Source organism: Dromiciops gliroides, chromosome 3, assembly GCF_019393635.1.
Source record: "Dromiciops gliroides isolate mDroGli1 chromosome 3, mDroGli1.pri, whole genome shotgun sequence".
Classification (NCBI taxonomy): domain Eukaryota; kingdom Metazoa; phylum Chordata; class Mammalia; order Microbiotheria; family Microbiotheriidae; genus Dromiciops; species Dromiciops gliroides.
Window position 1 is genome coordinate 260979365 of NC_057863.1, and position 22184 is coordinate 261001548.

A 22184-nucleotide genomic window follows, 5' to 3' on the forward strand; every position below is an offset into this window, starting at 1 on the left:
ACTCGATTGGGTGGAGTAATCTCTCTAACCCTGCAGCAAAATAGGAGGGGAAGGGGATCAAGAGAGAGGGGCAAAAGAAGGAAGGGCAGAGTGGGGGAGGGGACGGACAGAAGCAAATCCCTTTTGAAGAGTGATAGGATGAAAGAAGATGGATAATAGAATAAATATCATGGGGAAGGGAATGGGATGGAAGGGAAACAGTTAACAATAGTAATCGTGAAAAAGAGAAAAGGGGGGAAAATTGTACAAAAAATATTTATAGCAACTCCTGGTGGAGGCTAAGAATTGAGAATCAAGGGAATGTCCATCAATTGAGGAATGATGGAAAAAGCTGTGTTATATGATTGTAGTGGAATGGTCTTGTGCTACAGGAAATGACAAACAGGATGATCCCAGAAAAACCTTGAAAGACTAATGAACATCAATGTGTAGTGAAGTGAGCAGAGCTGAGAGGACATTGTGGGTAGTGACAGCAGTATTGTTCAATGAGCAATTGTGAATGACTTAACTACTCTCAACAGTGCAATGATTCAAGACAATCCCAAGGAACTAATGAGGAAGCTTACTATGCACCCCTAGAGAAAGAACAGATAAAAAGAACACTTGTGGATTGTACAAATATAACCTGATTGTGATCTTGTGGAGCAGGGAGGAAAGGGAGGGAGAGAGGGAGAAAAATTTGGGACTCTAAATCTTATGAAAATGAATGTTGAAAACTACCTTTACATGTAAATGAAAAATAAAATGTTTGTTGCAAAAAAAAAAAAAAAGAAATCTATATAGACAATGAGGAAGGGGTAGGGGAAATGGCTGACTTTGAACTGTACTCTCATCTGAACTGTTTAAAGGAGAAAAGGATGTATACACAATTGGGTACAGAAATACATTTTACTCAACATGGAAATAGTAGAGAAAGAGGTGAAGGGGAAAAAGGGAAATTAGAGGGAAGGAAAACAGTCTATATAACCACGGTATTTTAAAGACAAACAAAAGAATTAGGAACTCTGATTATCATAACCAACATTACAGAGCACTAATGGTAAAATATGCTACACACCTTCTTATCGAGAGGTAAAAGATTCGATGAGAATGAGATATGTGCGTATAACCAATGTAGAGATTTGTTTTGCTTGACTATTACTTATTTGCAGTAGGGATTTTCTTTCATTCTGAGTTGGAGGTGTGAATATGGGAAAGAAGGCACATCTTTGCTGATTAAAAACAAAATTAAATTGTTTCTAAAGGAGTTAAAAGTCTGTTTATTTCTTTGGGAAATAATACCAAAAGATTAATTTGTTTAAAAGATATTTGTTCTGCCCAGCTCCAATTTTTCTCCCTTTTAAAAACTTGAAGAATAAAATTCCTATCTTAAAACTTACAGGATAAAATCTTCTTTCTCAGCTACTTAATCCTAGAACATTTCATTCTTCCCATGGAAAACATATGTAGCAGTGAACTCTTTGGCTCTCCTTCTTCTCCTTCTTTTCCTTCTTCTTTTCCTCCTCCTCCTCCTCCTCCTCCTCCTCCTCCTCCTCCTCCTTCACTTGAAACTCCCACACAAGTACTTGAATATACAAATAGGGGCTATCTAGGAGAAGAGGATGATTGACAGCATCAAAACCTGCAGGGACTCCAAGAAAGGCTGTAGAGGTGTTATTGTTCAATCATTAAGTGAAACAGATTTTTTAGAGTCAGTGAATGGTATTATGACCTCACGGTAGAGTACTCTCAGAGCCATGGAACCGTCAGGTGAGGAAACAAAAATTGGGAACAGAAGAAGTGATAATATTCTCCTTTCTAAAGGCAATGGATCAGGCAGGAAATGATAATGGAATGTTGTTTCTTCCCTTCCTCATAGGAGGCTTCATACTAGGTAGGAGACAGACAGAATACGACTATAAGGAACCTGCCTCTCTGCTTCACAATCCAACAAGAGGTTGAATGTTAGGCTCTTAACTGAAACTCTTTATTCTCAGTGTGATAGTCTTTCCAGTACAAAACACTGCCTCTTTCCAACATAACTCACAGGTAGGGAGGGCTAAATGGAAATGAACTTAAGCCTATACAAGGTAAGAGACTGAACCAGCTATAGCTGTATAATTTGCTTTGTCAAATTTCACATATAATTAGGTTTTGATATGATATAATGATTCCTTTGGTTTGCCTCTTTACAGAGGACAGGTACAGACTTGGACTCATCTGATATCTTTTCTTCAAATTATGTCATTTTGAGAACAAGCCAGGGGTGGCAGACCTCCTTACTAATTCACTTATTTTTGCTTTTAGTCATGAGCTGCTACATATTGGGAATTTCGTCTTGTCTTAGTGCCTAATATTTCAATGAATATGGTAGACAACTTCAAATGTGTACTGTGTTTCATAGAGGGATCTGTTGAGATAATTTAGTCCAATTGCTTCATTTTCATAAGAGAGAACAGAGGCACAGAGTGTAGGTAGTGAGTAGTAGCGTAAAGATTCTAAACCTTGAACTTTAAACTCTTTAACTACTATACCATTTATCACTATTTTTATTGGACCAGTTAAATAAAGGGGGCTAAAGAGCTAAGCCTCACCCCTAGTGAGAAACTACCACTTCACTGTCCCTAGCTTCCTATGCTATTCTTAATGAAAATGAAAACAATCTTTTCAAAAGATTTTTTTTTTGAGAGGTCCCTGGAAGGGTTTGATTACCTTACCTGCTCACACTAATTAAAAAAGAGGCAGCCTCTTTTTCTTTCACCTTCCCCATTTCTGTAGTCCTGCCATCTAGGCTATCAGATATCCATGTCCGTAGATAGCTTGAATTTCACAGACCAGAGCAATAATGTCATTTGCTACTATTACTGAGCCGGCAGTGCTGAGTGAATTGGTGAAAATATTTCCAAAGTGGACTAATTTGTTAGACTAGTTTCTCAGTGAGTTTATTTTTATAATGAAAAAGGAAAGCCCTTTTGTTTTGGATGATGGATTCTCCAGAAATGGTGAGTAACATGGGGGTGGGCAGTGACGTATCTTTGAAAAGAAGAATTCCTCATGTTCTTCAGTGTGCTATATACTTGATTACCTGTTTGAGAGAGAAAATTCTGTAGTCATAATTCTGACATTTCAAAAAGCATTTCACACTCTTTCTTTTCTTTTTTTCTCTTTTCTCCTTCCTCCTTCCTTCCCTCCTTCCTTCCTTCCTTCCCTCTTTCCCTCTTTCCTTCCTTCCTTCCTTCCTTCCTTCCTTCCTTCCTTCCTTCGTTCCTTCCTTCCTTCCTTCCTTCCTTCCTTCCTTCCTTCCTTCCTTTCTTTCTTTCTTTCTTTCTTTCTTTCTTTCTTTCTTTCTTTCTTTCTTTCTTTCTTTCTTTCTTTCTTCCTTCCTTCCTTCCTTCCTTCCTTCCTTCCTTCCTTCCTTCCTTCCTTTCTTTCTTTCTTTCTTTCTTTCTTTCTTTCTTTCTTTCTTTCTTTCTTTCTTTCTTTCTTTCTTTCTTTCTCTCTCTCTCTCTTCAATTCTTTATTAATTTCTTTATTTCTTCCTTTCTTCTAAATAATTTGCTGAATGCCAATTGTAAGTTGTAGATACCAGCCATTTAAAAAACAAAAAACCCAAAATGGCTGAAGGATAAATGTAGTAGTTATGTTCGATATTCCACATAGTAACAGAATGGAGAAGGAGGGGAAGGAGAAAATATTAGCATGTTCTTATTTGGAATTAAATTGTACATTAAAAAAAAACATTAAAGACTAAATTTGTGTAATAGGGAATGGGGCTGGCCAAATAGTCTAGGATCAGCTCTGGACCCCCTGTTAAGTGTTTATATAGTTTAATAAAAATGGCTTTGAAACATTACTAAGGCAAAGGGAATACAAAAATAAAGCGATGGAGAAGAATGTAAAACATCTATTAAGATATATGTCTTAAATTTGTATAAACTATAGCTACGCAAAAGTTCCTGACCTCCACATTGGAGAATAGATAGAATTCTTTGATTAGGGAATAAAAGCTATCCTGTTGGATTGGTTGGAAGTGAGTTGCCCCATGCGTCTTCAGACTTTGTTACATAATGGTAGCTAAGGGGACAAAAGCACATAGAGGACACCCAGCACCACCATTTGTTCTCACCCTTAAATAGGTCATATATCTAATGACCAGAAAAACATTTTTTTTTTTTTTGTAGAGGAATAGCAATATTTAGAATTGCCTTGAGAATTAAAATTTATCTTAGTTGCACCAGCATGGCTACAGACAGAACTCTTAGAAAGTTATAGGCTTCACCTCATGAAGAATAGCTTAAGGATGATCACAAGACAGAGGATCATAAAAAATTTGAAAATTTTCTTTCTCTCCCTCTTTCTTTTTCTTTCTTGAAAAGGAGGTGGAAGTGGAGTTGGAAACCAGCCGTGGAAGTTCTGAAGTAGTCAATACGACGAATCCTGAATTGTCAGCAGCTGAGGCCCCCTTTTCTTTTAGATCATTTTTTGGTTTTGATGATTTAAAAATGGAACCTGGTGAAATTGGACCAGGTAGGTTTTTATCTCTCATACCAATGGCTAATGTTATAGAATATGCCTCTTAATAATTTCTCCATGTGTTTTTATGTCTTTGAGGGTAGAACATAAGCTTCTTATGATCATAGGATACTAGTCACAAAGAAAAATGAGTGATTTATGGGTTTAACACCTCTGTCGCCTTTATCTAGGTATACAGAATGGATAGTTATTGAATTTCCTTATTGAAGATTTTCATAAAGAAATGTTTCCCTCAGTAGTTTGTTTTAGTATGTTTTAGTATGTGTTTTAGTATGATGACAAGCAAGTTCTCCCTCCTTTACCTTTCTGGGCCAGGTCATTATAGCAAGGTTGCTGTGAGGAACTTCCTCTAGTATTTCAGATAGACGCTTTTTCTTGCAGAACTGCTAGGAGGCCTTAAGATTATGACTTGCTCAGGGTCAGAGAAGGGATTTGAATTCAAATCTTCCTTTCTTTGAGGGAAACTATCCATTATGACACATCGTTTCCTCCTACACTATTAATTCTTTTTTATGTCTAATAAAATCTTCTACTTTATTTTAAGCCCATTTTCTCTGTTAGTATTCCAGGAGTGTGGAAGCATCAGAGCCATTATGCTAAAAGAAATAACATTGAATTTAAACATATAAGACCTAGATTTGAGTACTGGTGTCACACTGTAGCTATGTGATCTTAGTTTAAGTACTTCTGTGGCACTCAATTCCCTCATCAGTGAAATGAGTATAATATAATTTGTATCATATACTTCATAGAGTTGTATGAGAAATAAGTAAAATGCATGTGAAGAAAGTGCTTTGTAACCTTAAAGCATTATACAAAGTGTTTTATAAATTTACAACAATGTATGTTCTGATAATATGACTGTCTCTCATTAAGACCTTTTATAGAAATGAATCATTATCCCTTATCTACTTTAATTCAGATCAGATTTCTTCTTATGTGAAATCAGGTGATTGGTTTTAAGTTTCCAGAAATATTTATAGTAGGTTGAGGAGGAGAAAGGAGGGAAATATGTTTTGCACCTTATTCTCTGATGCATGGGAAAGGCAAGGTATTTAAATTATAAATGAATGAATGAATGAAACGGCATTTACAGACTCCTTACTAAGTTCCAAGCTCATGCTAAGAAAGTGGAGATATAAATACAAAAGTAAGAGAAGGCCCCACCCTCAAGGAATTTACATTTTAATGTGGAAAAATCACCCCTTCCCCCCCCCCCCATCCATTAGTAGTGGCCAAGGAGAACATTGAAATAAGAATGTTATCTGGAATTGTGAGTAAGGCCATTGGGTAATAAATTGACATACTTCATCCAGGAGCAATAGCAGGTTTGATAAGATCATCAGTGGTTCATAGTTTCTGACCTGAGTCAGTGGGGAATAAAAGTATTCTGGGAAAGATAGTTGGTAAAGAGGTATTTTGTTTTTGGTGAGGCAATTGGGGTTAAGTGACTTGCCCAGGGTCACACAGCTAATAAGTTGTCAAGTGTCTGAGGCTGGATTTGAACTCAGGTCCTCCTGAATCCAGGGCCGGTGCTCTATCCACTGTAACACCTAGCTGCTCCTGGTAAAGCAGTGTAATCCTTAACCCAAGGCTCATTGGAATGCGACATTTTTCTTATTAGTGGAACTGAATGTTCTACCTTGCTAAAGTTTTTGGTGTGGGTTTGAAGAAGATAAGGAGAAAGTGGCAAGAGTAAGAATTGCTTAAGACTTTTCAAAACAATCTGTTGATTTACTTATTCAGAAAGACACTGAGATGGCTATGAAAGACAGGATCATGTGAGAATTTGGTCCAAACCAAACAACTATATTTCATTGCCAGTGTGAAACCATTGGAGCCCCCTAGAAGATGGGAGGAGATATTAATTGCAAAGATAGGAGAGCTATTAGCAAGCAAATAAGGGACCATTTAGCATTTCTAATTCAGAAAAGAAAATCTTGCGGTTTTGATCTTATGTTTTGAACTCTAGTCTTGAATCTGTTTTTTTGAAATTGTAACATGTAGAATGAAATACGTTCTAGTTTAAGATGCCAACTTGAGAAAAAGATCAATGCAATACACTACCAGTAACACATTTAAATTCATTCATTTATTACCTAGAGCTAGTGTTCTTAATCTATCTTTTATCATGGATTCCTTTGGTATTCTTACAAAGTCTGTGGACCCCTTCTCTGAAAAATGTTTTTAAAAGCATAAGATAAAATACTTAAGATTATAGAGGAAGCCAATTTTATTAAAGATATAAATTTCTACATAATTTGAATTTATCCATATATGAATATATGAATTTTTTAAAGACTTAATTTTTCCTGTGGAATTTTACAGACCCCTTGAAATCTATATATAGGCTTGAGTTTAAGAATCCCTCATGGGGAAGGAGTTTTTCTGTTCTCCAAATCTTCCAAATCATCTATTTTTGTTCTTCTACTAAGCAGTCCTCTTTTTCATCATTACTTAATTGAGAGTGAAAGTAACTTTACCCATTACTATTTGTCATACTTCTCTTCTCACTTTCTGTATGCTAACATTCAATCTTTGTTTCATTCAGTTACCTTCTCCTATTTTGCCTTTGCTTATTTTTCTTTTCTTTCCCTCCTTTCAAACCTCTTTCCATGTCTTTATGCATGTATCCTTTTTGAGTTTCAGTAGATCAATATAATAAATTAACTAGCATAGCTCACATTCAAGCAGCATTTTGACTTGCAAACCCCAAAACTCTTAGAGATATGTAGAACATGTATCATTACTCCTATTTTATGGATGAGGAAGCTGAAGCTCAGAGAAATTAGGTGTCTTATGCTTGACCACATAGTCTAGAATTCAAATCCAGGTCTTCTTACTCCAAGTCCACTTCTCTTTCCACTACAATGTGATTAAGCATGTGCTATTTACAAGGCACTAAGATATGCTAATATAAATAAGAAGTGGCTCCTGACCATGATCCAATGGAGATAAAAAAACAAAGCAAAACTCTGTACACAAAGAACAAGGATACAAAATGGAATTTACCAAGTCCATAGAAGACAAATAAGCAAATTGCTATGAAAATTTCCATCACCAAGATCATTTTGGGCGAGGGAAGGTAAAATATTATGGAGGAAGCAGCATCCGAACAATATCTTATGGATGAGTTGCATTTATTATTATTATTATTTTTATTTTTTTGCAGGGCAATGAGGGTTAAGTGACTTGCCCAAGGTTACACAGCTAGTAAGTGTCAAGTGTCTGAGGTCAGATTCGAACTCAGGTCCTCCTGAATCCATGGCTGGTGCTTTATCCATTGTGGCATTTAGCTGCCCCTGAATGAATTGGATTTACACAAAGATGGGAAGGGAGTAAAGGGATGAGAGTGTTTTATTTATTTATTTTTGTTTTGTTTTGCGAGGCAATGGGGGTTAAGTGATTTGCCCAGGGTCACACAGCTATTAAGTGTCAGGTGTCTGAGGCTGGATTTGAACTCAGGCCCTCCTGAATCCAGGGCCAGTGCTTTATCCACTGCACCACCTAGCTGCCCTCCAATGATAGTGTTAAAAGGGAAGAGGGGATGAATTAAAGCAGGAAAGAGTGAGATGAATTCAGGGAACAGTTCATACATGACCCTGCCTCAGAGACTATTTGACATTTTGTCAGAGCTACATACATTTCAGAGGACAGACACACAGATCTGCATATCACACAGTGAGGACTTCTTCACTTGCTGCTAAAAACAATATAGCAGAGTTAATAGGATGTTGCACCTGGAGTCAAAAAGACCTCAGCACTTTCCTGCCTCAGCAATTTATAGGCAGTGGCATATAGAGTGAGTCATTTACTCTTTCTGAAGCATTATTGCCTCATCTTTAATTGGGGTAAATGGCACCTCAAAAGCTTTTTGTGAGGATAAAATTAGGTAACTTACATATAGTGTTTTACAAAATGTAAGTGCACTACCATTTCTGAGTTCTTTTATAGTCTTTGTTCTTTTCATCTCATTCTCATTTTTGTTTTCAAGGTGTTCAAATAGAAATGGTTATGGAACATGTCACTATCTTACTCTTTTTTTTTTTTGCCTTTTAAATGAAATTATTTTTTTAAATTGACAAGCATTTATTTCCTTTCTTTCTTTCTTTCTTTCTTTCTTTCTTTCTTTCTTTCTTTCTTTCTTTCTTTCTTTCTTTCTTTCTTTTTGTGGGGCAATGGGGGTTAAGTGACTTGCCCAGGGTCACACAACTAGTAAGTGTCAAGTGTCTGAGGTTAGATTTGAACTCAGGTCCTCCTGAATCCAGGGCCAGTGCTTTGTCCACTGCGCCACCTAGCTGTCCTGACAAGCATTTATTTTCTTTCCTTACCTCCACATACCTCCTCTCTAGGAAAAAAAAAACACCAAAAAACAATAAAACCCTTGTAACAAATACACGTAGTCAAGCAAAACAAATTGCTACTTTGGTCATAACTATATCACATTCTGCATTCTCTGTCAGGAGGTGGTATCATTGGTCTTTTGGAATCATGGTCATTTACCAAATTTGTCAGAATTCTTAAGTCTTTTAAAGTTGTTTGTTTTTTAAAATATTGTTATAATATAAATTGCTGTTCTGTTTCTACTCACTTCCTTCTGCATGAGTTCATCTAAGGCTTCCCAGGTTTTTCTGAGCCTGTCCTCTTTGTTGTTTATTATAGCACAGTAGTATTAAATTACATTAACATACTTTAATTGTCCAACCATTCCTTGACAAAAATCATCTCTAGTTTCTTTGTCACCATAAAAAAAGTTGTTATAAATTTCTCTGTACATGAGGCAAATGGATGATTCTTGTAGATAAGAGTTCCAGGTCTGGTGTTAGGAAGACCTTAGTTCAGCCTCAGATACTTACTAGACATATGACGCTGAACAAGTAACTTAATCTCTGTTGGCCTCATTTTCTCATCTGTAAAATGGGGATAATAATTGCACCCACTTCCCAGGGTTGTTGTGAGAATCAAGTGAGGTAATAATTGAAAAGCACTGGCACAGTGCCTGAAACGTAGTAAGTGCTACATAAATGTTAGCTGTTGTTCTTGTTGTTATCATGATAAGTCCTTTTTGTCCTTTTTCTATAATCTAATAGAGGTTTTACTGAATCAAAATGTATGTGTATTTGAGTAACTTTTGGGATATAGTCCCAAATTGCTTCATAGAATGGCTGGACCAATTCATGGAGAATTGATGTGCCTAGTTTCCCGTAGCCCTTCAAAGATTTGTCATCTTCCTTCCTTCCTTCCTTCCTTCCTTCCTTCCTTCCTTCCTTCCTTCCTTCCTTCCTTCCTTCCTTCCTTCCTTCCTTCCTTCCTTTCTTTTTCTTTCTTTTTTTTTTGAGTCTAATTGGTTTGAGGTAGAATTCCAAATTGCTTTAATTTGCATTACTCTAATTATCAGTGATTTAGAGCAGTGGTATCAAATGCATAGAAATGGGCGGGACTAAACTGAGCATAAGGAGCTGTGCAGGCCATACATTGACTTTGTTTTCAAATATAATGTTATCTATGTTTTATTGTATTTTAATTGCATTTTAATCTGGTTTGGGCTGTGCTTGGGAGTGCTGTGGGCTGAATGTAGATTGAAGGCCTTGTATTTGATACCTGATTTGAAGCTTTTTTCATATGGCAATTGATAATTGGACTTTCTTCACTTTAAGAACTACTTCTTCACATCATTGATCAGGAAGCATGGAAGAGGAAATTGATAAGGAAAGATATAAAGAGGAAATGAGGATGCTGTGGTGGAAGTCAACAAAAATGATAATGGGATAGTGATTATTTCATGTGTCAAAGAAGGACTCATTCTTATACATTTAGGTCCTTACATATTTTAGAAATGAGACGTTCATCTGGGAAACATGCTTCAAAGGTTTTTCTCTTAGTTAACTGTTTCCTTGTTTAATCCTAGCTGAATTGGGGGTTTCTTTAGTACTAAAATTTTTAAGTAATCAAAATTGTTTATTTATGTTTTATGATCCTTTCTTTTATTTGCTTTATTCTGTACTGTCCCTTTGGAATTCCAGTTGTAGATCTAAAAGGTAAATTCTTTTCTTCTCTAATTTGTTTATGATGTGACTTTTTAAACAAAAGATCTAAGGCATGTATCCATGTGAAGATTTGGAGCTTATCTTAATATATGTTGTCAGGTGTTGATCTAAACCTAATTTTTGCCAGACTGCTTTACAGTTTTCACTGTAGTTTTTGTTTTGCTGGCAGAACAATGAGGGTTAAGTGACTTGCCCAGGGTCACACAGCTAGTAAGTGTCAAGTATCTGAGGCCAGATTTGAACTCAGGTCCTCCTGAATTCAGGACTGGTGCTTTATCCACTGTGCTACCTAGGTACCCCCTTGACTGTAGTTTTTGTCAAATAGTGAGTTCTTATTCCATTAACTGAGGTCTTTGAGAACCTAGGCTTCCTTTGTGTTGTAGCCCTAATTTGTTCCACTGACCAACCTCTGTGTATTTTTAAACTAGTACCAAGTTAATTTTATGCTTATTGATTAGTAGTATTGAGATGTGGTAGTGCTATACTAACTTCCTTTTTTAAAAATCACTTTTTTTTTTTGTGGGACAATGAGGGTTAAGTGACTTGCCCAGGGTCACAGAGCTAGTTAAGGGTCAAGTGTCTGAGACCAGATTTGAACTCAGGTCCTCCTGAATCCATGGCTGGTGCTTTATCCACTGTGCCACCTAGCTGCCCCCAAAATTACATTCTTTGTGAGTTCTTCCAGATGAATTTTGTTATTCTACTTTTATCAAGTAATCTTTTGTCAGTTTGATGGACATAACACAGAATAAATAAATTTAAGTAATGTAATTTTTATTTATTCAGCCTATATATTAGTAATTACTACTTCTTTAATTCTTTAGTCTGTCTTCCATGCCTTCCTTCATTCAGTTATCAAAGTGATCTTCTTAAAACATAGATCTGACCATATCATCCTTCATTTGCTAAAATTCAGTAGCTTCCTATTGTCTCAAAGATGAAATATAAAAGCTTCTTTGGCTTTTAATGTCCTATATAAGCTGGTCCCTTCTTTCCTTTTTCACTTTTTCATACCTTACTCCTTTCCAAATACTCTTTCATTCAATGACATTGGCCTTCTTGACATTTCTTATATAAGACACTCCGTTTCCTAGCTCTATGCATTTTCATTGACTATTCCCATTGCTAGAATTTTCTCTCTCCTTATCTCTACCATCTAGCTTTCCTGGAAATATCAATTAAAATCACACCTTCTGTAAGAGGCCTTTCCCAGTCTTTTTTTCTTTGGTGGGGCAATGGGGGTTAAGTGACTTGTCCAGGGTCACACTTGCCCAGGGTCACACCCAGTCCTTCTTTCTTTCTTTCTTTCTTTCTTTCTTTCTTTCTTTCTTTCTTTCTTTCTTTCTTTCTTTCTTTCTTTCTTTCTTTCTTTCTTTCTTCCTTCCTTCCTTCCTTCCTTCCTTCCTTCCTTCCTTCCTTCCTTTCTTTCTTTCTTTCTTTTTGCGGGGCAATTGGGGTTAAGTGACTTGCCCAGGGTCACACAGCTAGTAAGTGTTTAAGTGTCTGAGGTTGGATTTGAACTCAGGTCCTCCTGAATCCAGGGCCGGTACTCTATCCACTGTGCCACCTAGCTGCCCCACACCCAGTCTTTCTTAATGTGAATTCCTTCCCTCTCAGATTATTTCAAATTTATCCTGTATATCTCTTGTTTGTGCATAGTTGTTTGCATGTCATTTCCCCCATGATATTGTAAACTCCTTGGGAAAAGGGACTGTTTTTAGCCTTTCTTTGTGTCCCTAGTACTTAACATAAAGCTGGTCATGTAGTAGGTCCTTAATATGTGTTTATTGACTTGTCTCAACTTGTCCATAATCATAGAGTGCTTTACAGGTGATTTGTGGAATTCTTGCGTGTATCTTGGTAGGTAAACTATCAAGTATTTTACACATTCTTTGATTATTTTGAATGTGACTTTTCTTTCTCTTCTTGCTGAGTTTTATTTGTAATACATAGAAATACTAGTGATTTATGTGTATATCATTTATATCATGCAATTTTGCTAATGTTATTGCTTAAATATATTTTTAGTTTACTTTCTAGAGTTCTCTAAACAATCACATCACCTGCAAAAAAGATTATTTTATTTCTTCTTTGTATATATTACTTCATTTTCTTTTCCTTGTCATTCCTTTAGCTAGTATTTTCAGTACAAAAAATAGTACTGGTGTACAGCTTAGATATATGTATGTTTTCTATTTTCACTCAGTATTTGCAAGAGATAAATTATATCTACTTTTCTAAAATTCTATCCAGTCCCTTATCTCCTTTCCTATATTTTGGGTTAGATATGGTTAGCTTTGAAAGGGGTTCATTGAAATCCTCCACTACTGTCTATGTCTCTCTGTACTTTGTTTAAGGTTTCCTTGACGTAGCTATATTTCATGTCATTTAGTGCATATATGTTAAGTATTGATATTACTTCATTGTGTATGGTACCTTTTAATAAAATGTAATGTTCCTATTTATCTATCTTAATTAGGTCTTTTTTGTCATTATTATTTTCTTTTTTCTAGTTCAGTTGAAGCACAATATATTTTTAATTGTCCTTAATTCAACTTTTTCTTTGTTTCAAGTGGATTTCTTATAAACAAATTATTTTTGAATTCTACTTTCTAATCTGGTCTGCTAATCTCTTCCATTTGGGAGGTGAGTTAATCCCATTTACATTTAGTGTTATATTCATTAAAACTGTGAATTCCTTTTATCCTCTTATGCTTTTTCTTCTCTTTGTTTCCTGTGCCCTTTTTGCAAGGAGGGAAGTAGAAAAGAAATGTTACACTACTAATATTTTATGCTAGAGACATTTTGCTTCTGCTACTCTCTAAATTTTTTCTCTTCCCCTCACCCAGACCCCAAAGAAAAATATAACTTGGTCCTTACATCAGCTATGATTCTTAGAAGAAATGGAGCAAAAGTATTTTTTTAAAATCATAATATAAATGAAATGAAAACTCTCCAGAAAATAATTAGAAATGAAAGCTTAAGTGAAAAGGCTTGGAATAATTAATAGCATATTACAAGAGGTTCAAACCCTTTCCAAGTGACAGATTCCTTAAAAATTAGACTTGATCCAAATAGAGGTTAATAACTTCATGATATAAAAGTATCAAAATCTTCAAAAGACTAAAAAATAGAAAAAAATATAATATATATCACATGAAAAAACTAAACGACCTCCAAAACAAGAGAAGAAAATAAAATTTAAGAATCAATTAACTACTTGAAAGCCATTATGAAAAACAAAGGAAAAAAGCTTGGCATGCACATGCACATGTGAGTGTGTGTGTGTGTGTGTGTGTGTGTGTGTGTATTTGTGTGTTTATGTTGGGGAGTTACTATCTCTTATAACAGGTGTGCAAGTTATATATTATAACAAAAATGAAGTGGGGCTAGTCAGTATCACTTAAGACTCAATTCCATCTCAACTGATCAAAGGAGGGTAGAACACAAACACATGTATAAATTTGATATAGAAATACATTCAACTTAAAGGGGGAAAGAAAGGGACTGACTGGGATGGTGGAGACGGCAGAACTGAAATGGTAAAGATGATTGGTATACTAATGCAGACATTAGTCACGATCAAAAACAAACTATAACCTTAGAGAGTGACTCATGAAGATGGGTTTAAAAGAATAGAAGGTAAGGTATAAGAACCTGTGTTTGTCATCTCAAGAAAAGGAAAAGAAGCAGGAAGAGAAGCAGAAGCAGGCTGAATCAAGTATATACCATTCATGCTGAGCACACTCAATATTTCTTACCATCATCCTCTTATATGTAGTTAAGTTGCAGATTTCAAAGTACCCATTTCAGACCTAGATAATTATATTAATAACCAATAAATTAATAATTAATTGCAATGGTATATATACTTTTTTCAAAAATAAGAAAAAAAGAATCCTAAATTCCTTTTATGACATAACTATGGTATTGATGTCTAAACCAAAAGGAGGCAACATGGAGAAAGAAAACTAGTTCAATGCCCTTAATGAGTATTGATAGAAGAAAATTTTAAATAAAATATTAGCAAAGACTATTATAGTAAATGTCAGAATGATTATATGCAATGACCAAATTGCTAATCAAGATTGGTTTAATAATAGGAATATTATAAACATAATAAGCCATAAATTGACAGCAAAAACAATAAAATCACATGCAGTAAAATTTTTTTTTGACAAATTACACCATCAGTTTCTATTAAAAACACAAAAACCATAGAAATAAATGGAACCTTCCTTTAAAGGGTAGATAGAATTTATGTAGAACCAAGAGCCAGTATTGTCTATAATTCCTTATAGTGGGGTTAATAGAGACTTTCCCAATAAGATTAAGGGTAAAGCAAGCATGTCCATTAACAGTAGCATTTTTAATATGTGTTAAAAAATTCTAGCTATAAAAACAGGACAAAAATAACTAAAGGAATAAGAACAGTCAAAAAAGAAATGAAATTATTGCTTTTTTACAGATCATATTTATAGTCATAGAGTCAACCAAAAATTAAGTGAAGCAGTAACTTTAACAAAGTTGTAGAATATAAAATAAGTCCACATAAATCATTAGTATTTCTGTATATTGACAACAAAACCTATCAAGAAATAATAGGAAGAGATATTTCATTCAAAATAGATACATTCTACCTACCAAACTACAAATTGGCACTATAGTGAATACAGCTGAACTTTCCTTATAATAACAAAGACAGACCTAAAAAATGGAGAAACATTAAATGTTCATAGGTAGGCCTAGCCAATAGAATAAAAATGACAATACCATTTAAATTTATTAACTTATTCAGTGCTATAACAACCAAATTTCCAAAGCATTGTTTTGGAGATGTAGTAAAAATAATAATGAAATTCAATGGGAGAAACAAACTTCAAGCATCTCAAGGAAAAGAATCTAAAGAGATTAGCAGTCCTAGATCCCAAACTATATTACAAAACAGTAATCAGCAAAATGATTTAGTACTGGTTGTGGTAAAATATGAAAGTTTTTAACAGTCGGTTAGGATAACTGAAAGACGCCAGTTTTTCAAGGACCACCCTTTTGGGGAGGAGACGAACAGTCCGCCTGCTGCGCACATCAGACGGCCTGGGGGACTCGACTTCCGGGGTGGAGAGAACGGAAGTGAGGCTTTTGCCTGCTTGGCAGGACTCCTGACGGCGCGGCACAGACGGTCTCTCTCCAAAGGTGGCCTTTTCGGTTTGGTGAGTTTTTATAAGGAATATAGACTAAGCTTAGACTTAAGACGATTTGTATTGTGTTTCAACTTTCCTATCCTTCTAATCAACATCACCTTGTGACTACCATAACAATAAATAAAAAGGTCTATCTAGAAAACCAAAAGCTTCTTCCATTTACTAGTTTGGGAGATAAATTAAGGGAAAGGTTAAGTAGGGGAGATTTATGATCTAATATCCAATTTTAAATCTCACATGGTTAAAAAAATAGAGAGATTCATCGGTGGAATCAATTTGATCCACAACATGAAGAAATAAAAGATCCTACTAACTATGTATTCAATAAACCCCAAAGCCTCAACTATTGGGATAAAATCTCCTCACCTGACAAAAATTGCTGGTAAAACTGGAGTAAAAAGTCTGGCAAAAATTAGGTTCAGACTAATACCTCACATTATAGCCCAAGACAAACTCCAAATGTATAAATGGCTTAGATATTAAATGTCACATAAATTAGAGGAGCAAGGAAGAAATTACCTTTTGTGACTATGGATAGAAGAAGAGTTTATGACAAAACAATGGATAGAAAGTATTATAGAAGGCAGAAAGGAAAATTTTGATTGCATAAAAGTAATTTTTTGCACAAAAATCTAGGGTTTTTTTTTAATGAACAAGAACTAAATGTTCTATTCTTCTCACCTCACCTCTCAGTTTAAAAGAAAAAAAAGAAAAAGAAAACCCAATAATCAATATGCAGTCAAGCAAAACAGATTCTCACATTATCCAAGTTCAAAAATGTATCTCATTTAGCATCTTTAATCTATTGCCTCTCTGTTGAGAAGTGGGTATGATAGATTATTACCAATCCTCTGTAATCATACACTGTCATTTCATTCTTCAGAGATCCTGTCTTTTGTCTTTATAATCTTGTTAGTATATACATTATTATCCTAGTTCTATGCTCTCTTAATTAGTTCATACATGTCTTTTCAGGTTTCTATGAAGTCATTCTCTTCATTTTTCTGTTTAAGCCTATAAAATTGGTCAAAGTCTATGAACTGGTCATTTTCTTTCTTTTTCTTTTCTTTCTTCTTCTTCTTCTTCTTCTTCTTCTTCTTCTTCTTCTTCTTCTTCTTCTTCTTCTTCTTCTTCTTCTTCTTCTTCTTCTTCTTCTTCTTCTTCTTCTTCTTCTTTTTTGCAGGGCAATGAGGGTTGAGTGATTTGCCCAGGGTCACACAGCTGGTAAGTATTAAGTGTATGAGACCGGATTTGAACTCAGGTCCTCTTGACTCCAGGGCTGGTGCTTTTTTTTTTTTTTTAAGTGAGGCAATTGGTGTTAAGTGACTTGCTCAGGGTCAGGGCTGGTGCTTTATCCACTGTACCACCTAGCTGCCCCTGAACTGGTAATTTTCAAGGAAGAAATCCAAGCTAACAACAAACATGAAAAAATAATTCACGTCATTAATAACTACTGAATGAAAGTAAAAGTAATTCTGAATTTATGCTTATACCCATCAGGATTGCAAAGTTTAAATCCTGCCTTAAACATTAGCTGTGTGAATCGGGGAAGTTGCTTAATCTCTTCTAGTCTCAGTTTCCTCACTTGTAGTATGGGAGTAGAATAGCAACCACCTCACAGAGTTGTTGTGAATACCAAATGAGATAATGTGTGTAAACCTTAAAAACTTTGCAAACCTTAAAGTATTGTATAAAATTAGCCAATATTATATCTTCTTGTTTTCTTTTGTCTATAGATAATTTTTGTGATATCAACTGCTTTGTGTTTAGTATAAGACTATTAATTGTTCTAAATTAGGAGGCATCTCTGGTACTCTCTTGGAAATAGTTATGTGATTCTCTTAAGAAATATGGAATTGGGAGGCAGCTAAGTGGCGCAATGGATAAAGCACAGGCATTGGATTCAGGACGACCTGAGTTCAAATCCGGCCTCAGGCACTTGACACTTACTAGCTGTGTGACCCTAGGCAAGTCACTTAACCCCAAATGCCTCACCAAAAAAAAAAAAAGAAAGAAAGAAAGAAAAAAGAAATATGGAATTGGGGCAGCTAGGTGGTGCAGTAGATAAAGCACTGACTCTGGATTCAGGAGAACCTGAGTTCTAATCTGGCCTCAGACACTTGACACTAACTAGCTGTGTGACCCTGGGCAAGTCACATAATCCTCATTGCCTGGCCAAACAAACAAACAAACACAAACAAATATGGAATTAACTTATGTCTGACAGGAAGCTGGTAAACTGTGTTGCTAGTAATTATGAAGTATTTGGGTGGGTTTTTTTTTTGGTTAATTATAAATATTTGAGCCATTAATGTTGGACCTTATCTTGTCTGACAGCTTTCCAGTTATGCAGAGAAGCTAGAGTTTGTTACCTCCCTTGATGTTACTGTTATGGTCTTTTTTAATATTAACTGTGGACAAACTTTATACAATTTGAAATTTCATTTTGTTGAATTTCTTGTAACCATATAGATTAGAAATTTTTGGAGGAGATCTGCCTTATCCTTGATTTCTTTACTTCTTAAGCCTCTGTAGTCATGTTTTGTATTGATGCTGAATTGTTTGTTTTGTTCTTTGTGCTGCTTTGACTGCACAGTCTGAACTACTTATTTTTACTGTCAGTGGATGATTAATGGCAGCTAGAATTTCTGTGGTGCTTTTTTGTTTTCCTTTTTTGTTGTCTTTAATTGGGAAATATGGCATTAAATTTTCTACTTCAAGGACAAGCTGGATATTGATATGCTCATATAGTTCCTTTCCTCAGTTTTTCAACACATCTCTCTTTTTACTTTTCCCACAAAGTTTTTTGACTCCTCTTTTTTTTGGGGGGGGGAAGGCAATTTGCATTAAGTGACTTGCCCAGGGTCACACAGCTAATAAGTGTCAAGTGTCTGAGGCCGGATTAGAACTCAGGTACTCCTGAATCCAGGTGCTCCATCCACTGTGCCACCTAGCTGCCCCAAAATTTTATCTTTTTTTAAAAGTAATTTAGGTTTAGGAATTTGTTTGATTATCTTGTCCTGGTAAGCAAATTTTATCATGTGAATTAGAGCTGAAATTGCTCTTGACAAAAAGCAGTATGAAACACTTGCATATAAATCGTAAGATCTAATTCCAATTATGCACCGGTGCATAATGAAAGTATTTACGTGTAGTATTTCCTCTGACACACTTTCCTTCTGTCTTTTTGGGAGGCAGTCAGGGTTAAGTGACTTGCCCAGGGTCACACAGCTACTAAATGTCTGAGGCTGGGTTTGAACTCAGGTCCTCCATAGTCCAGAGCTGGTACTCTATCCACTGCAATACCTATCTGCCTCCCTCTGAGATACTTTCACATTTTGGCACTCAGGCTTGCAGTACAAGTTCTCAGAGGAGCAACTTTTAGTGGATCAAGTGGGTACCAACATTCTTACTACTTTAGCCCACAGGCCTCAACTGGTGTTCTTCACAGTGACGATCAGTTATTAAGATGCTATGGTAAAAACAGTAGCTGTAAAATATTGCCATCCAATTATAAGGAGTTATTTTGCCCAATTATTTGCAAAAAATCTAAAAATTTAAGTGAAATGGAAGAATATTTACAAAAACATAAATTGCCTAGATTAGCAGAAAAGGAACTAGACTATAAAAAAAAAGACCTATTTTGGAAAAAGAAATCAAACAGGCTACAAATGAACTTCCTAAGAAAAAAGGCACCAGGAACAGATGGATTTACAAGTGAATTCTATCAAACATTTAACAATCAACTAAATTCCAATATTAAATAAATTATTTGGAATGCTAAACAAAGAAGAGATTCTATCAAACTTCTTCTTCTATGAAATACATATGATACTAAACCACGAAGAGGCAAAAAAAGAGAGAGAAAATGATAGACTAATTTAATTAATGAATATGGATGTAAAAATCTTATATTAAAATACTAGGTAAAAGATTAAAAGAATATCTTACAAAGATTATTCATTATGACCAAGTGGGATTTATACCAGAAATGTAGGGATAGATTAACATAAAAACTATTAACATAATTGATTATATAAATAATAAAAGTTAAAAAATTATATGACTATATTAATAGATGCAGAAAAAGCTTTTGATAAATTACAATACTTATTTCTATTAAAAACACTTGAAAGTACAGATATAAATGGATTTTTTCTTTACCTAAAACTATCAGCAAACATTATTTGGAATGGGGATAACCTAGAAGCCTTCCCAGTAAGATCAGGTGTGAAACAAGGATGCCAGCTTTCACCAATAATATTCAATATTGCATTGGAAATCCTAGCAATAGCAATAAGAGAAGAAAAAGAAATAGAAGGAATCAGAATAGGGAATGAGTCAATAAAACGTTGCAGATGATATGAAGATATACCTGGAAAATCCCAAAGACTCAACTAACAAGTTAAAAACTTCGGATTAAGGAACTGTCAAAAAATTATGCTTCAATCTGTTTTCAGATACCATCAGTTTTTTCTCTGTAGATGGATTGCAATTTTCATAAGTCCTCCAGTTATATTAATTATTGCATTGATGAAAATAACCATGTACTTCCCAGAAGATCATCTTACATTATTTCTCTGCTTCAGTTCATGTAGGTCTTTCCAGAAGAAGTGATTTCTTTTTCTTTTTCTTTTTTTTGTGGGGTAATGAGGGTTAAGTGACTTGCCCAGGGTCACACAGATAGTAAATGTCAAGTATCAGAGGCTGAATTTGAACTTATGTTCTTCTGAATCCAGGACCAGTGTTTTATCTACTGCACCACCTAGCTGCTCAAGGGACTTTTTGTTTTTATTTTATTTTATTTTTGTGGGGCAATGAGGGTTAAGTGACTTGCCCAGGGTCACACAGCTAGTAAGTATCAAGTAATTGAGGCCAGATTTGAACTCAGGTCCTCCTGAATCCAGGGTCAGTGCTTTATCCACTGTACCACCTAGCTTCCCCTGCAACTAACAAATTAGTTGAAACAATAATTTTAGCAAAGTAGCATAATTTAAAGTAAATTCACATAAATCATCACCAGTCTTATATATCACCAACAAAATCCTACAAGAAGAAACGGAAAAAGATACCTCATTTAAACAGTATAAAAGACTTAAAATACTTCCAAGTACACCTGCCAAAAAACCCCCCCAAAACACTAGGAACCATATAAACAAAATTATAAAAAAATTATAAACAAAATAAAGTAAAATCAGATTTAAATAATTGGAAAAATATTCATTTTTCATGGGTAGTCAGGGCTAATATAATAAAAATGACAATGTTTACCTAATGAATTTATATACTCAATGGCATGCCAATTAAATAACCAAAAATATTTTACTGAATTAGAAAAAATAATATCAAAATTCATTTGGAAGAACAAAAAGTCAAGAATATCAAAGGAACTCATGAAAAAAATATTAACAAAAGAGGTTTAGTAGTACCCTATCTTCAACTATATTATAAAGCAGTAATTATCAATGCTATCTTGTACTGGCTAAGAAATAGAAAGGTAGATCAGTGGAACAGAGTAGATAATTTATAGCAGAAAATGAATAGAGTAATCTTGTATTTGACAAATATGAATAACAAAGTTTTAGGGGAAAGGACTCATTATTTGGCAAACATTTTTGGGAAAACTGGAAAGCAGAATGGCAGAAATTGTATATAGACCAATATCTTAAACCATTTACCAAGATAAAGTCAAAATGTATACATAGCCTAGTTATCGAGATATTACAAGAAAAATAGAATATGGAACGTATTACTTATCAGACTTATAGATAGACAATTTATGAATAAACAAAAAACAGAGAGTTGTATAAGGTATAAAACTGATGATTTTGATTACATTAAATTAAAAAAGTTTTATTTGTACAAATAAAGCAAATGCAGTCGAGATCAGAAGGCAAGCAAAAAATTTGGAAGAAATTTCTATAGATAGTTTCTCAGATAAAGTTTTCATATCTAAAATATATATTTAAAAACTTTGTAAAATCTACAAGAATGTGAGTCATTCCCCAATTGATAAATGGTCAAAGGATATGAACAGACAGTTTTCAAATGAAGAAATCAAAACAATTTATAGTCATATAAAAATGCTCTAAATCATTATTGATTAGAGAAATGTAAATTAAAACAATTGAGATATTTTACATAGATCAGTTTGGCTAAAATGATTGAAAGGGAAAGTGACAAATGTTAGAAGGGATGTGGGAAAATTGGGACACATTCACTGTTGGTGGAATGGTGAGCTGATCCAAACATTTTTTAAAATTTATTTGGAATTTTTGCTGACTAGAGTGATGTACACTGAGACTCCAAGTGTCTGAGACTGTCAGGATATCTGTGGATTTTTAAAATACTGGTGAATTGGACTCTGGCAATAACAATTCCTGGGTTAGCACCACAGGTAGAGTAACAAAACTGCTTCTAAGAG

The 22184-nt window shown here is 34.7% G+C and overlaps 1 protein-coding gene across 1 annotated transcript in view; it reads left to right on the top strand.

The window, feature by feature from the left end:
* The first annotated feature begins 2960 nt into the window (after positions 1 to 2960).
* Positions 2961 to 22184, top strand: part of TMPRSS3 (transmembrane serine protease 3) — a 50812-nt gene continuing 31588 nt past the window's right edge. Inside the window, exons 1-2 of the mRNA XM_043997403.1 lie at positions 2961 to 2981; positions 4356 to 4506. Of these exons, the coding sequence (XP_043853338.1) occupies positions 2961 to 2981; positions 4356 to 4506 (172 nt within the window). The remainder of the gene's footprint in view (positions 2982 to 4355; positions 4507 to 22184) is intronic.